General features: G+C 52.9%; 1 protein-coding gene across 3 annotated transcripts in view; it reads right to left on the bottom strand.

Annotated features, from left to right (window-relative positions):
• Positions 1-16149, bottom strand: part of NDRG4 (NDRG family member 4) — an 87029-nt gene that overhangs the window by 49503 nt on the left and 21377 nt on the right. For all 3 annotated transcript variants that reach the window (XM_050922983.1, XM_050922981.1, XM_050922982.1), the window contains exons 2-3: positions 15704-15795; positions 9857-9901 (exon numbers count right to left, since the gene is read on the bottom strand). In XM_050922983.1, coding sequence (XP_050778940.1) covers positions 9857-9901; positions 15704-15772 — 114 coding nt within the window. In that variant the 5' untranslated portion in view covers positions 15773-15795. The remainder of the gene's footprint in view (positions 1-9856; positions 9902-15703; positions 15796-16149) is intronic.

Here is a 16149-nt window from a genome sequence, read left to right as displayed (position 1 = left end):
GATTATGACAGCTCTTCCAAGCACTAAAAACAGTAGCGAGTGATGAAGGTGAATAATTGAGACTGAACAACCCTAGAGAGGTAACGCTCCCTGGAGTGGTTTGCGGAGACTGGTTTAAGCTGGCTTTCCAGAGATGAGGAGACAAAGAAAGGGCTTTTTGGTATAAAAGGATGAGCATGAGACAGGGCCTGGTACACGGCAATGCTGATCCAGCAAATGGACAGATCTTCTGTCCAAAGGGAGCCCCTAACCCTGGCAGAAGAGTTGGAAAGACTTTGGTTGATGAGGGTCCCATAAGAGTGACGTCCAGTGAGCTTTAAGCATACTTATATAATCAATATATGTTCCTATAGGTTCTCTCTGTAATGCTTTTACCCTAAGACTAAAGGTACTTGCTTAGAAGGAGCTGTGTGGTAATTGTCATTGCTGGCAATTCACTGACTGTGGAGAGAGAAAAAGCACAGGCGCTGGCCTTTAGGCAAATTAGCTGGCTGAGCCTATCATAGTTTCATGGTAACAGCATCTGTATTCCCCCTCCAATTAAGGCTTCTGCGTCCCAGCCATTCCCTCTCCTGGGTGGAAGCCCTCATCTCCTTCCCTCCTGACTGGGGGTTTTAAGACTGCTCAGCTCCCAGCCTTACACTGCTAAAATTCCCAGAATGCCAGTCTGCCTAAAGGAGAGGCCTCGTGCTTTGCTTTTTCTCCAAGAGCTATGAATAGTATATTGCCAGCAATTACAACTGCAAACTTTACCATAAATGATTTTATGTCTTCCTATACATCATGGATCAAGATATTGAATAGCACTGGGCAAGGTACAGATCCCTATGGGATGCCTTTAGCAATGTCCCCACTGGATGAGGATTCTCCATTTACCATTACTCTCAGTTCTCTCAAGTAGCCAGGTTTTAATCCATTTAGTACATGCTGCACTGATTTTGTATACTGCTAATTTTTCATTCAGAATGTCATGTGGTACAAAGTCAAATGCCTTACGGAAGTCTAAGCAGATTACATCAGTTACCTCTGTCAACCAAGCCTGTATTTTCAGCAAAACTTATCCAGTTTATTTGATAAGACCTATCTCCCATATGACCATACTGATATTAATTATGCTGCCATCTTTTAATTCTTTACTGATTGCATCCCATATCAGAGTTCCCATGATTTTCCTACAGATCAAAGTCAAGCTAACTAACTTATAGTTAACTAAGTTATTCCAATTGCCCTTTTCATATATTTGACACACCTAGTTTTTTTTTTTTTTCAGTCCTCTGGGATAGTCTCTGCACTCCAAGCACTGCTGAATATCAATATCAGTGTCACAGAGAGCTCCTCGGCTAAAGCTTTGGCGCCCAAGAGTTTTAAGTTATCCAGTCCCGTAGATGTGAAAAAGTTTAGTTTTAGCATTTGCTGTGTAATATCCTCCCGGAATAGAAAGTACTACAATCAGTTTCTCTACGTGCATGCACAAGTAAAATCCCTGGAGCTTAACCTGGGGCTGAAGAGGAACTGAGACTACCATACCGTGCCACAAGAAGGTCCCACCAGTTCCTTGTCTCAGGCTGCAAGAACTTTTGCTCATGCATTCCAGCTGGTCACTGCCCTTGTGCTATGTTATGGCCAACACCTGGTCCATCCACTTCTGGAGGGCAGGAGAATGGGTTCAGAATTGGGACTCGTTTGGTCACGTCAGGCTGATTGCTGAGCATGTGAAACTCCTCCTCTTTAACCACCACCGTACACGTGAGGACAGAGCGACAGCTGCTGATGGACTGATCTAGAGTCCAATATATTAGCCAGGTCCTGGGACAGGAGAGTGCTAATTGCAGCAGGCTGCTGCTGCATTGCACCCAGCGATCACAGGCAGTGCAATCATTGTCAGGATCACAGGCACAGCAATCATTGTCAGTTTCACAGCTCTCTGGTTCCCATTTGTGCTAATTCTCAGAGAAAGCAGAACACCCAGCAGAAACCCTCCCCCCAGGAGCAGCAGCTCACGTCCAGGAACCTCACGCTGGAGCACGGATTTCAGTGCAATGGCAGCTGGTGCCAGACTGACTCACCCTCGAGATCTATGGGAGAGGATACTCCCGCACGCAGAGCCATGCCACTCCTGGAGGAAGAACTTTTTCCCTGCATTACTGGGGCATAGGGAGCTGCTGTCCCTGAAAGCCTCCGAGGCCACTGCCTTGTTATTCAGTCACTCTCCTGAGGATGATGTGACGCAGCTGATTAATGCTCTATGCACCGCATCTCATTCCCTGCAGTGCCCGATTCCCCAGACAGAAGGGCCTGCACTCAGGAAATCTGGGCTACAGCCCCCTGCTCGAGGGCAAAGTGAAACAGGGGTAGATTCTCCTCTCACCCTGGTGAAATTAGTGCCTTAGTGAACTTGCTCCTGATTTACACCAGCGTCAGTGAGAGGCTAATCAGGCCCAGAGAGCGCTTGCCTGCATGGAAGGGACCTTAACAATGAGTCCAGGATGGGAGGACAGCACTGCTGAGTAATAGACATGCTGATTCCGTCTCTCCTCATCCGGCCTCAGCCCATCACCCTAGTCCACCTTCCTCCGCCAGTGTCCCCACTTCGTCCCACACAGGCCCCAGGATCAGAGTGTTGAGTGCCCTCTGCTGGTTATCTGCCATTAGTGATTGTTCACAGCATCCAAGACAGGGAAAGCACTATACAGCACAAGGAGACAGACCCATTCTCTGCCTCAAGGCACTTGCGTGATGGCCACCATGTTGGCCAACACACCACGGACTGAACTGGGGACCTCCAGAGCTTAACGCATGAGCTGCCACAGCCTGAACTCCAGAGCCAGCTCTCCATAAGGGGGCTGTAGCAGACTCACCCTCCTGTGGATCAGGTGCAGAGGCGGACCTGACACGCACACACCAGCGGGTTACACCTGCAGCCTGACTCTAAGAGGTGTTACAAGTGTGGATAGCAAATGAGCATGCAGAGCAACTGTCATAAACAGATAAGTAAGGGTTAATAGAACAGAAGTACTTCCTATCTCCTTTGCCTGGAAAGGGTTAACAAGATCAGTGAGCCTGGCTGTCACCTGACCAGAGGACCAATCAGGGGACAGGATACTTTCAAATCTTGAGGGAGGGAAGTTTTTGTGTGTGCTGTTAGAATTTGGTGGTTGTTCTCTCTGGGTTCTGAGTGTGACCAGATGTGCAACCAGGTTTCTCTCCAATCTCCCTGATACAGGCTCTTATATGTCCAGAACAGTGAGTACTAGGTAGATAAAGCGAGTTAGGCTTATGTTTGTTTTCTTTATTTGCAAATGTGTATTTGGCTGGAAAGAGTTCAAATGTGTATTTTGCTGAAAGGATTTTAATTTGTACTTGTATACTTAGGCTGGGAGGGTATTCCCAGTGTCTATAGCTGAAACACCCTGTAACATATTCTATCTTAAATTTACAAAGATAATTTTTACTGTTTTTTTTCTTTCTTTAATTAAAAGCTTTTCCTGTTTAAGAACCTGATTGTTTTTTATTCTGGTGAGACCCCAGGGGACTGGGTCTGGATTCACCAGGGAATTGGTGGGAAAAAAGGGAAGGGAAGGGGGAGAGAAAGGTTAATTTCTCTCTGTGTTAGGATTACTTTCTCTCTCAGGGAGAGTCTGGGAGGGGGAGAGAGAAGGAGGGGGGAAGGTGAATTGTCCTCTCTGTTTTAAGATTCAAGGAGATTGAATCACAGTGATCTTCCAGGGTAACCCAGGGAGGGGAAGCCTGGGAGAGGCAATGGTGAGGGAAAGGGTTTACTTTCCTTGTGGTAAGATCCAGAGGGTCTGGGTCTTGGGGGTCCCCGGGCAAGGTTTTGTGGGGACCAGAGTGTACCAGGCACTGGAATTCCTGGTTGGTGGCAGCGCTACAAGTACTAAGCTGGTAACTGAGCTTAGAGGAATTCATGCTGGTACCCCATCTATTGGACGATAAGGTTCAGAATGCAGAATTATACCATGACAGCAACACTATCAACTCCTGACATCAGCCCCCCTGCGATGCTTCCCAACTCACGGTCGATGCTGCAGCAGCCAGCCCCCTACCCAGAGACAGTTCAGCAACCCAGCTGTTGGGTGTTCTAAGCAGCAGGGGGTGGTGCCCCAGGCTATGGAGAAGGGGTGGTCATCTGGGTGTGGGGTGGGGCTGGTGGTATGTGAAGAGAGTTCTAAACAGCAGGTGAAGAAAACGCAAATGCTAATTTGAGAGACAGGGATAGCGACAGAAAAAGTCACCTCTGTGGTTTTCCAACATGTTTCAGCTTTAGACATGCTGCTAAAAAGAACAGGTGGGGAGAATCTAAGCTAGTAGCTGTTGGATGCCTGCTGCATCCTGCTGCTTTATGCCATGGTCTGGCTGTGCTGGCATATTCTAGATCTACACATAAGGGTAGAAAGCTGCGCAGCAACCTGAGTCAGACCAGAGGGAAAAGCAGCTTTTCACAAGGATGCTGAATCTGGGGCTAGGCTGCATTAGTCTGGAATCAGCAACGCTCTGAACCGAAAGTGCTGTAGGCATTCAGGATAACTCCACGGACAGACACTCTTATTCCAGAATAGTGTGGTTCAGCTTAATCTACTTCCAAAGTGTTTATAAGAGTGTCCATACAGGGAGCGACTTCAGAACAGCTATTTGGGTCAATTTCCCCATGTAGACAAGCACTTCGGTGTGGTCCAAACTGAAAGAATGGCTCACAGGGTTGAAAACAAGTTTTAACCGGGTTTAACCCTGAAAACACCGGAGCCAGCCCGGTCTCTGTTAAAGCCAACAGAAGCTGTGTCACTAGCCTCTAGGACATTGTTTCCTCAACCTTGTAGATACCAGGGACCGGATTGCTGCCTTCCTAAACTGTGCCGGGGAGATCTCAGGGACCAGCACCAGTTCATGGGCAGCTCATTGAGAAATGCTGCTTTGGGATCAGGGAGTGGCACTGCTGTGATGGATTCATGGGAACTGGATTTGGAAAGACAACACCAGCAGCTACTTTTCCTAACTGTGTGTGTCAGGGGCGAGGAACACCCAGTTCTCTAGGTCAGAAGAGTGGCAGGGTTTTTTGCTTCTAGAGGACCAGAGGGGCTTATTGTTAAACCATGTCCTGGGCTGAGTTAATGCAGAGGACAGGACCCTTTGAAGAGCAGAAACAAAGCTGGTTTAGAAAGCAAGTTATAATCACATCCTGCTTCCCTAGCATCGCCTAGCAAGGCCAATCCCACTCCTGCGGAGTTCAGTGCGAGCAGGGTCAGGCCCCAGCAGTCAGCTTTAGATCTGACAGACACAGGTGAGAGTCACCCCTGAAGTCACAATTTCACAGGTGTACAACTGGTGAGAGCAAAATTTGGCCTTAAGTTCTAACAAGATAGTGCAGTGCAGAGATCCTGCTGCATGCATGCTCAATACATGTGTAAACACACACACACCCGGCTACATTCACAGTTCATCTTTGCAGAATGCCAAAAACGTGACATCTCAGGACTTTAAACTCTGCAGCATCAAATAACCCAGTTAGCCCCTTGCCCTTGTATAGAGAAGCTCTGATCTCTCTACCACCCTCTGAACATGGCTGCGGGGCAGGCAAGAATCATCCCCATCTTACAAATCGGGAAACTGAGGCAAGTTGGCCAAGGTCATCCATTGAGGCAGTGACAGAGCTGGGAACGACACCAGGAGTTCTGTACATCAACCACAGCCCTGTTCTTCCCCTTGATATAGTAAATAAACACATTTTAAAATGGTTGCCCCCTGCAGCAGGGTTTGAAGCCAGGACCCACAGCCAGTCAGCACTAAATGCATCCCCACACTCTGTGCCTGTTAACTTGGTATCACCGCACTCTGCAGCCATCATGGTATTGCTCTTCAGTGTCTTGCTGGGAGGGTGGAAACTGTCAGTCATCCAACAGTCACAATCCATGGATCTGGACCTCACTCTAAACAAATAAGGTTCAGAATGGGGATCAGGAGTCCTAGGTTCTTTCCCTAGCTCCGGCACCCATGCTGCGTGACCTTGGGCTAATTAAGCAGCACAGAGTGGCTGGGAGGTGGGGGGGGCGAATGTGAGAAGTAATTCATTCCTATGTTTGTACAACTTTGACATTGTCAGATGAGAGGTGACAGAGGTAGAAAGTACTGTAATGAACTGGGATTGGGGCAGGAGGAGTGAGACACGCTGCTGCCAGAATCTGATGTGTATGTCATAGCCCTGATACTGTCTCTTTCTCCTTCAGAAAGATCCAAGTTCCCTGAGCACAGTCAGCATGTGACTCCATTGATAATACACTGCTCTTCTACACAGCCAGTCTCATTAGTAGATCTCAAAGTACTTTTAGAAAGAGGTCAATATCATTATCCTCGTTTTACATATGGGGAAACTGAGGCACAGAAGCAACTTGGGCAACAGAGTTACAGGTCCTACAGAGATCACAGAGCTGTTAGCATATGTATTATAATGAGATTCACACATACGCCACTCCACAGTCATTCCTTTGCATGCTCCAGTTCTGTTTAGCTGCGTGGATGTTATTAGCGTGGAGAGCTGCTCTTCAGCATGCCAGACTCAGCAGGACCCAGACAGCCTAACACAATTCGATAATAGCTCTCCACACAGTACCCTGCTGAGACATGGGCTGGAGGAAACGGGCTTGTTCTTTGTGGTCTCTGTAAGAGAGGTGCACGGAAATCTCTCTGCAGCACAAGGAGGGGTGCCTGGGTCTCTGAGCGAAAGCAAAGCAGCAGCTTCCTAGGGCCGAAAGCCCTCAAAGGAGGAGGGGGATTTGCAGGCTTTGCACAAAACCCAGGGTGGAGTTGCCCAGGCGACTGTCACCATGGAAACAGCAGCTTTTTCTGAAACTCAGCTTGGTTTTTTTTTTTGGAGGAAACCGCTAGTTTTAAACAGCCTCCCCCAAGTCCCCTTCAGCTGATCAACACCTGCCCCACAGCGACTCCTGGTGGGAGTTCCTGGGAGTGCCCCACAGCCAGGGCTCCTGCTGGCACGCAGCGGTTCCCAAATTTTTGCACTGGTGACCCATTTCACACAGCAAGCCTCTGAGTGCGACCCCCTCTTATAAATTAAAAACACTTGTTTGTATATATAACACCATTTTAAATACTGGAGGCAAAGCAGGGTTTGGGGTGGAGGCTGACAGCTCACGACCCCCCCATGTAATAACATCACGACCCCCTGAGGGGTCCCAACCCCCAGTTTGAGAACCCCTGCCCTACAGCAAGTCCTGAGAGATGTGGGTAGGCCGGGGGGCCCCACAGGGCTCTCACTGAAGGAGGAAGAAACTGGGCCAGCTTGTGAGCCTCCAAGAGGCAGAACCCCCCCACAAGCAGTTGCATGTATGGCTTACACTTCAGGCCAACGCTGGTGCCACACCAGTCAGTGCTCCAGAGACTAGGAAAAGGGGGCTGGCTAGGGTTACCAGGTATCCGGTTTTCGTCAGGAACACCCGGTCGAATAGGGATCCTGGCAGCTCCGATCAGCACTGCTGACTGGGCCGTTAACAGTGGTGCTGCGGCCTGTCCTGGGGCGCCGCACTGAGCCCTGGAAGTGGTCAGCAGGTCCAGCTCCTAGGCGGAGGGGAAGAAGGGGAGGAGGCTCTGCAGCATGTGCTATCCTCACCCCAAGCACCGGCTCTGCACTCCCATTGGCCAGGAACCAGCCAATGGGAGCTGGAGGGGGGCAGTGCCTGCAGGTGAGAGCAGCATGTGCCATGGAGCCTCCTGCCCTGTCCCCCACCCAGGAGCCAGACTTGCTGTCTGCTTCCGGGGTGCAGTGCGGTGCCCCAGGACAGGCAGGCAGCCTGCCTTAGCCCCCCACTGCGCCGCTTACCGGGAGCTGCCCAAGGTAAGCCCACGCCCCAACCAAGAGCCCAGCCTCCTCCCCCAGCCCTGAGCCCCCACAAACCCAGAGCCCTCTCCTGCACCCCAGAGCCCATACCCCCAGCAACTCAACCCCCTGCCCCAGCCCAGAGCCCCCTCCCACACCCTGAACCCCTCATCCCCGGCCCCACGTGCCAGCCTGGAGCCCCCTCCTGTACCCCAAACCCCTCATCCCCAGCCCCACCCCCCCCAGAGCCAGCATCCCTCAGGCCAGAGCCCTCTCCCCCTCCCCACCCCCTACTTCAACCTGCAACCCCCTCCCAAATTCCAAATCCCTCAGCCCCACCTGCCAGCCTGGAGTCCCCTCCTGCACCCCAAACCCCTCATACCCAGCGCCTTCCCAGAGCCAACACCCCCAGCCCAGAGCCCTCTCCCCCCCACACCCCAACTCTCTGCCCCAACCTGGAGCCCCCTCCCACACCCTGAACCCCTCATTTCTGGCCCCATCCTGGAGCCCACACCCAGGCCAGTGAAAGTGAGTGAGGGTGAGGGAGAGCAAGCCACCGAGGGAGGGGGAATGTAGTGAGCGGGGGGGTGGGGCCTCGTGGAAGGGGCGGGGCTAAGGTGTTCGGTTTTGTGCCAATAGAAAGTTGACAACCCTAGAACTTGCAGCTACGCCATTCCCCAGAGCGCCTCCTTCTGGGAGACGTGCGGCATTGCAGTAACGATCCCCCACCAGACCCAGCGTTCCTGCATAATTCCACAGCACCTCCTGCTGGAGGAGGCGGAGACTGAAGTAGCTGTGAACTCCTCAGCCCCTATTCCACCCATACTCCTGGGAGGAGTCGGTTTTCCAGAAGGCCAGCCTGCTGATTCCACCTCTCCCACCACGAGGGAGCATATGTGCTAGGAGAAGCCAGGGGACTGGGGAGGCATAGGCGTGAGGAGAGATTTCCTTGATTTGTTTTGGTATAAAAGAAAATGATATTTAATAAGATTCAGCCTCCCATGCTGCCTTATGAAAGAGGAAAGGAGACAGGGAAGATGTGCCAATGTGTCCCCTACAGGGCCCATAAACCCCACAGATGCCACTCTCCATTCCAGTGCGACCATCAGGGGCAACACTGACAGCACCAGTTATGCTCTTACACCAGGGCTGAATTTGGCCCCCGGCACTTAATTGCATTGGGGCGGGTGATTTTATTGCAGGTCTGGATATTCTGTACTCCAATAGCGTATTCTCTTTCAACTTCCAGCCCAACCGTAGCAGTGCCATTAACTAGCTGCCAGGATACACCACAGAGGTGGGTGTAGTAACTAGAATATCAAGATGGGCGATTTCAAAGCTGAACTATTTTAACAAATCCAAAGCCAGCCACAACATCATTGCACTCACTATACCACATGCTACCGCCCCTTGCAATGTCACTGACAGTGGGGCTAAACCTGCTCAGTCTCTACCACTTGAGCTAATGGACGATCTCCATTAGAGGTTAGCAATATAGGGCCAATGTCACACAGTGTAGCAGTTCCAATTCCCTCCACCAGAAGACAGCAATGCAAACACACACATTTGCACCGTAATACTGTAATGTGCTAACCAGCTGCCACTCTGAAGCTCATGGCTTCAGTCCCGTTGATTGTTAGGTGCACAGAGACCTTTAGCATTGGAGAGACGCAGACCCTCAGGCTTGGAACCAGGCTGACTCCCCCACATCAGTTACTCACACTCAGGGAATGTGCCCACACAAGCCATTTTGTCCCCCTCACCCCTGAAGATCAGGCACATAGAGTTGGTGACTAGCCACAGAACCCAAATGCACCAGTAAGGGAGGACCGAATGGCAGCTGCTCGGCAGCATTCCCTCCTCTCCCTCGAGCTGAGGAGAGCCCAGTAGCACTGGTCAGGGAGCAGGGGAGTCCATTGCTGGAACCGCGGGGCCAATCGGCAGAATGCGACTATCCCACCCAGGTCGCAGAGAATGGGCTGACAGGCTGGACAGTCAGAGGAGGGGCCTTACCTTCCAGTCCGTGTCCACCGCAGAAAGGAACGTATCCGAATGCTCCTTGAGGGGAAACAGACCAGAAAGAACCATCAGAGCTCGTACAACAGCCACCACGAAGCAGTAACAGACACCCCACTATTGCCTCATGCCTACCCCCTCACCGCCACCACCTGCCCTCCAGTCACCCGCTGAGAGCTCTGATGAGCCTCTACACAGCCTCCTCCTCCACTAACACCCCAGGAGGGAATTCACGCTCACTCTAAGCTGGGAAGGATCTCGGGGGACCTCAGCAAAGAGGCCAGTTGAGACTGCCGGCCCGAAGGCTGTTGACATCAGAGAGGCAGGGGGCTGCCAGTCCCAGTGGACAATTGACCCGAGAGGCGTTAAGAGAGCAAAGCCCTGTGCTCTGCGGCTAACCCCCTGCTGCTGATGCAGGCCTCGGGGTGTGAACTCTGCCACAATCAGCTCTAGAAATGCCGTCAGAGGGATTTACGGAACTGAAACCCTGGCAGCTGTGCCCGCCAAGGTTTGTGAGCCCACTCCTTTGTACATGCCCAGCTGCCACCATCTTGGCCAACACACAGGGGACCAAACTGGGGACCTTCAGAGCTAAAAGCATAATCTGCGCTAGCCTGAGCTAAAGCTCCCTAGCTGGGGTTGTAACACTCCTATTGCCGATGGATCAGGCCCAGAGCAGGACACACTCACCAGGGGTTACACCAGCATCCCACATCAGCACCTGGGCTTGTGTCCATTCAGCAGCAGCTGGGCCGCCCTCTGCACCCTTGTCTGGGTGCGGACACATGCCCTGGGTCAGCATCCGCACATGGGCATTAGAGATGCTGCCTGGGTTGCGTTTCAGCCGTAGGACTGTGCGTCCTCATGACGCGCTGGCATTCGGTACTGACGCACGGCTCAGAGTGCAATGGGGACTCCAGGTGGCCCACCCGGCATGCTTGAGGGATGCAGGACAAGCCTGGTTGGAAACATCAGGACAGGCAGCCCACCTCAGGGGCCCTCTGAAAGTCATTCGGAGGAACAGCAGGACAGAGAAGAGACAGCTGCCGTCTGGCTCCACAAAGGGCTCAGTCAGGGAACGCTCAGGAGCACAAGGAGGGGGACAGGCTGGAGCAAGATTCCTCCCACCGGCGTCTCAAGTGGTTCCTGGCTTCTTGTGTGGCTCGGAAAGCCTCCTGTTGGATGCTTTACTAGGTGGAGGGAGATTCTCCCCGTGGAAAACAAAGCAGAGCTCTGCTGCATCAGCAGCTGGCTCCCATCCCTCAGGGCCTCCAGCAGCTGGGAGCCAGGTCACACCTTTGTCCATCAGTGGTGGTACCAACTTGGGAGGTGGCATGACGAGATGGGAGGCAGCAGCCTCTAGAGGCTTGAGCCTGGTAGAAGCCTTAGAGCATCCATCCCTGGACATGGCACGAGTCCCCCCTACCCATGAAAGCGCTTGGAGCTCCCGTCCGTCCTTTCCCCAGCATCACAACCAGGAAGGGCAGGAGGGGGAGGGGGAGAGCACTATTTGGACTCCTGGAGCCTTGAGATCTCAGTATTAGGGAGCTCAGGATGGAACAAAAACTCAGCATGAATGTGCCTCTCCTCCATCCAGACTTCAGGGTGCGTTTGCAGAGACACCAAAGGCTGGAGTCACGTGAGACCCAGACGCACCAGATAGCTGGGACACCTCTTCCTGGGCACAGGCTTCCTGCTCTGATCTCTGCAGTGATTATCTCCCCTGCACAGTTCCAGGGCCCTAGCCTGCCATTGCTGCCCCCTGCACCCTCCCCTATCACCAGGAAGGAGTTCATGTTCTTCCCCTCCCCTCCATGCCAGGGTGAACTGATGGAGCCACCCCTTGCTGGGTTGGCAGAGTGCCACTGTCTTCATTGGCCACCTGCTCAGCTGCAGCAGCCTTGCACCTGTGGCTGATTGAGCCAGGCCTCGCCATCCCCCACCCCCGCTGCCTTCTTTTCCCCAGCTTGTCATTCAATAAAAGCCCTCCTAGACATTTCGGCCTCTTGGCATCAAGGACATGGCCCTAGCTTTACCGCTCCCCTGCGGGGCCGGCTACAGAGACGGGATCCGGGGGGGGGGGGGCAGCACTGGTGGGGGTAGAAGACAAGGAAGAGTCCCAGTTTTGATAGAGGAACACTAGCACCCCCAAGCTGGGGGACCCAGCGCCCAATCCTTGGCTGTACAGAAGCAGACACCCAGACACCAAGGTTAGAACGTACAGGCCTGAAGTCAGGTGCCCACTTTTCAGAAGTGCCAAGCACACAACTCCTGTTAGTTTGGAAATCCCGGGGGGAGAGGGGGCACGCTCCGGATAATTATTTGGAGGCTTAATATAGCAGGGTGAAAAGCATATGAGGCAACAGTCTAGCAGAAAAATGCTGTTTTGCTGAAATAAAAATGTTTTACAGGAACGCGCCGATTTTAACAGAAAGGTTTCCAGGCAATTTGTTTGGACTTTCTGGCTTTGTTCCCTTTAAAATTATGTACAATTACAATAAAAGTCTATAGAAGACTGTTTTGACATTATCAAAATGAAACATTTTGAGATGGTTGGTTAAGTGTTTCAGAATTTAAATATTTGAGGATTTCTGTTCTGAGATCATGTCAGCTCTGTCCCGATTCCAAAGAAAATGAAGTTTCAAGATGTCAGGATTTCCGGAAGGACAGAAATCCCATTCTCCAAGCAGCTCCAGTGCCCGACTGTAGGCACCCGCATTGGAAAATCTAGCGGAAAGCATCTCTGCTGTAGCACCTTTTGCTGGAGATAGAACAGCAGATCCAACTCCCCCTGCCCTGGCGGGAATTCTGATCCAGATCTGACTTGTGTCACTCAGGCCTGCCTGTCACAGCCTGGACCAGAACACTGTCTTTCCCCTTGCGCGACTGGTTTCTACCAGTACAATTAGTACCAATTAGTTTCCCCTTGGCAGCAGCCAAGCCCCATGTTGCTAGGGTGACCAGATATCCCGATTTTATAGGGACAGTCCTGATTTTTGATTATATTTCTTAGATAGGCTCCTATTATCCCCCACCCCCTGTCCTGATTTTTCACATTTGCTATCTGGTCACCCTACACGTTGCACAGGTGTAAGTAATTCCACAAGGGGAAAGGCAAAGAAGAATCCGGCTCAAATGTCCACACTTTGGGAGTTTGGGATCAGATCAGATTCCAGATCCAAACCACAGGCTGAAAGGATGGTCCTGAGTTGCAAAGGGTCCCAGAGAACTTTACAAGCCACACACAGGCCCTGAAATGCAGCCAGCTCTGGGGTGGGGGGCAGCCGCCAGCACAACAGCACTAGGAGTGGAAGATTTTGCCCATGGACACGTGGGCAAACCCCTTCCCTTATAAGAGATCCAATGCTCACCCACAATAAGCAGGATGTGCGAGCTCCTCTGCAGCACCCCCACAGAGCAAATATCCACGTCTGAAAGGCAGGAGGGGCCAAGTCAAACCTCTTCAGACTCCAGAGTCCTAGCATCAGAGAGGATGCTGGGACATTAAGACAGTCCCCAACGGAGGAATGCTGGAGGACAGGGCTTCAAGGGCACGTCCAGAGATGCAGTCCCTGGTTCAAAGCCTTGTCTGGTTCTCTGGGAGCCCTTTATTATCCCTGACCCAGCCATATGCCATGCCCGGGCACCACTGCAGAGCCCAGCGGCACATCCCAGTGCAGCTCCAAAGCGAATGAAGGTTTGCAGGCTCCAAGGACGAGCGGCCCTGCCCACCACATACCCAGCCCTCCAAGCTCCCGTTCTCGGATTTACAAGGCCAGCAAGATGAGCACAGACACGCGGGCGGTGACACACCCAGCTTGGCAGGTCCGTGCTCACACGCTGGCTTTGCGAAGCAGCCTTTCAGCTCCTGAGATCAGGTAGGATGCTGGAGACCAGCTCAGCGAGAGGGGGCCCACCCCTCCCGCACCACTGGGGATCGCCTTTCGACCAGAGAGAGCCAACCCACAGTTCAGCAGGCTGGACAGCGTCTGATGTGCCTGCTGTAGCAAGGAGTGCTGCAGGCCAGGCTGGAGGTGCACAACATAGCTGGAGACAGCAAGGCAGGATGGTGCAATGATGGAGGCACCATCTCAATGAATGCTGCAGTCTGCTGGCTCCTTGCAGTTCTCATCTGGAATCTGCTCCCCCATGAGCGTGGCTGGGGGAACCCAGGAAACCGGCAGAGACCAAGCTGGGCCCATCAAGTTCAGCATTCAGACAGGAGAGCAGCGTGCTGGAGCTCTCGTCCTCATGGTGGATTAGGGAAGGGACATTAGAAGGCCACAGGAGGTAGTGAGAGGGGGAGGAACAAGCCCACCCAAACCCAGCTAGTGAGAGTCATTCCAACCCCTCCTCCACTCCCCACCATCAACCTAGCTCCACCAGGCCGGTCTCTTGCACCCACCTGCCCGTGAGAGGCCTCAGGAAGATGTTTATGGGTTCTCCCCTCCCCCAGGCCTCAGAAACTGTCCTGGGGCCACTGCTCTTTGGGCTGGCTGGCTCACCCACACTTTCTAGCCTGCAGGGAGAAGTCAGTTCGTTGATGTTCATCAAGTCCTCCCCGCTTGCTTTCCAGACACAGCCTCCCTCCCACTCCTCTCTCACATGACAGGCACCAAATGGGAGCTTTGCCAGAGGTGGAGACCTACTAAGGTCTGATCACAGGAGTGGGGGTAGCCCCTGTGAGGCGTCCCTTGCTCCCAGGCCTGGCAGGGGCAGGTGGGTGATCTTGCAGCTTTCAGTCAGATAAGCCCCTGCAGCTGAGCTAGGCACAAGACTCCAGATGGGACAGGGGCTGCCATGAAAGGAGCCTTTGAGGAACAGGAAATGGTGGTAGAAGCCAGACGCCCTCATCTCCTGCCTTTGCATTGTCCACCATCCCATCTGCTTCAGAACCTACTGCCTGCCCATCACTGCAGCCAGCCTGCACTCCAGGCTGAGCCAAGGGGACCAGTGGAGACATTGGGAACAGACAAATGCTCGATTCTTGGCCGCCATCTCTGCAGGGGCCCTGCTGCTACCAGATGCTCAGATGCTTGCACGGTGCAAGCTACCATTCTTCAGCTGGGCCACGTGGTGGCACCCTTGCTGCTCATAAAGCCACCTACGCCGCTAGCGGAAATCGAGCTGAACGAGTCCAGCCTACAGTGGTTTCTCTTCAGCATGGACAAACGCTGCAGCTACTTTCAGCTCAGCCACTCCTCCTAGCTGCATCCCCATGTGGAAGTTATCCAAAAGTCAGTGCTCCTAGTAACGCCTCTTTGGGACAGATGTGTGTCCCAGAATGCACTGGTAGAGTCACGGTTATAGGACAAGGTGTGTGAAGAGGATAACACACACACACACTCACACACTCTCTCTCTCTCTCTTCTCTCTCTCTCGCTCACACCCACCCACCCCCCTCAGTGGTTTGAGCATTGACCTGCTAAACCCAGGGTTGTGAGTTCAATCTCTGAGGGGGCCATTTGGGGATTTAGTTGGGGATTGCTCCTGCTTTGAGCAGAGGGTTGGACTAGATCTCCTGAGGTTCCTTCCAACCCTAATAATCTATGATTCTAGGACTAGATCCACTGCATTTGAGCTAAAGAAGAGCTCCCCTCCCCTAGCTGGTAGCAATGGTAGGTCCCTTATCCACCCTGTCAGCTGAGCCACTAGAGGGCAACATCACTCACACATAAAGCCAGTACATTACAGACACCTGGTGCTGCCGGGTGAACAGCTCCAATGAGGCTAGGGCAAAGCAGGGCAGGCAGCCATTCCGTACAATCAACACCTCCTCGCGTGTTAGGAATGAAGGCGTATGACAGGTGGGATGTACGGAGAGGGGGAAGGCAGGCAACTCACAAGCTCAGTATCCTGGCCTCGCAGCAGTGGCTTCTCCTCGGTGAATCGCAGCTCGTGCAGCCCTGCCATGGTCACTTCCTGCAGCAGCAGTCCTGCAGGGGGGAAAAAATCCAGCACACGAGTCAGCTGCCAGGCCGCCAGCCTCCTGCTCATAGACCTTCAGCCTAAGCTCTGGACTGGAGCTGGCGAGGGCCAGCCATAGAGGGGAGCACACAGATCTCTGCTGTGTGCGCCCCAAGGATCAGCTCTCTGACAGGTCCATCTGGGGTGGCATCAGGATGAGACAGATGTGCCCAGCACATGGTGGCTATCAGAGCAGGCAGTAGCTGGTCCCCCTATGGGCAGCCATGGCAGAAGGGCCAGGGACTGACTGGGTAGTGGAGACAGACCCTAGTCATGCCTGGAGGGCGGCATTGGTGGGGTGGGTAAAGCTGGCACTACTGCTG

This window comes from Gopherus flavomarginatus, chromosome 14 (genome assembly GCF_025201925.1).
Source record: "Gopherus flavomarginatus isolate rGopFla2 chromosome 14, rGopFla2.mat.asm, whole genome shotgun sequence".
In the NCBI taxonomy this organism is placed as follows: domain Eukaryota; kingdom Metazoa; phylum Chordata; order Testudines; family Testudinidae; genus Gopherus; species Gopherus flavomarginatus.
The sequence above is the reverse complement of the archived record's forward strand: the minus strand, read 5'-3'. Positions and strand labels throughout refer to the sequence as shown.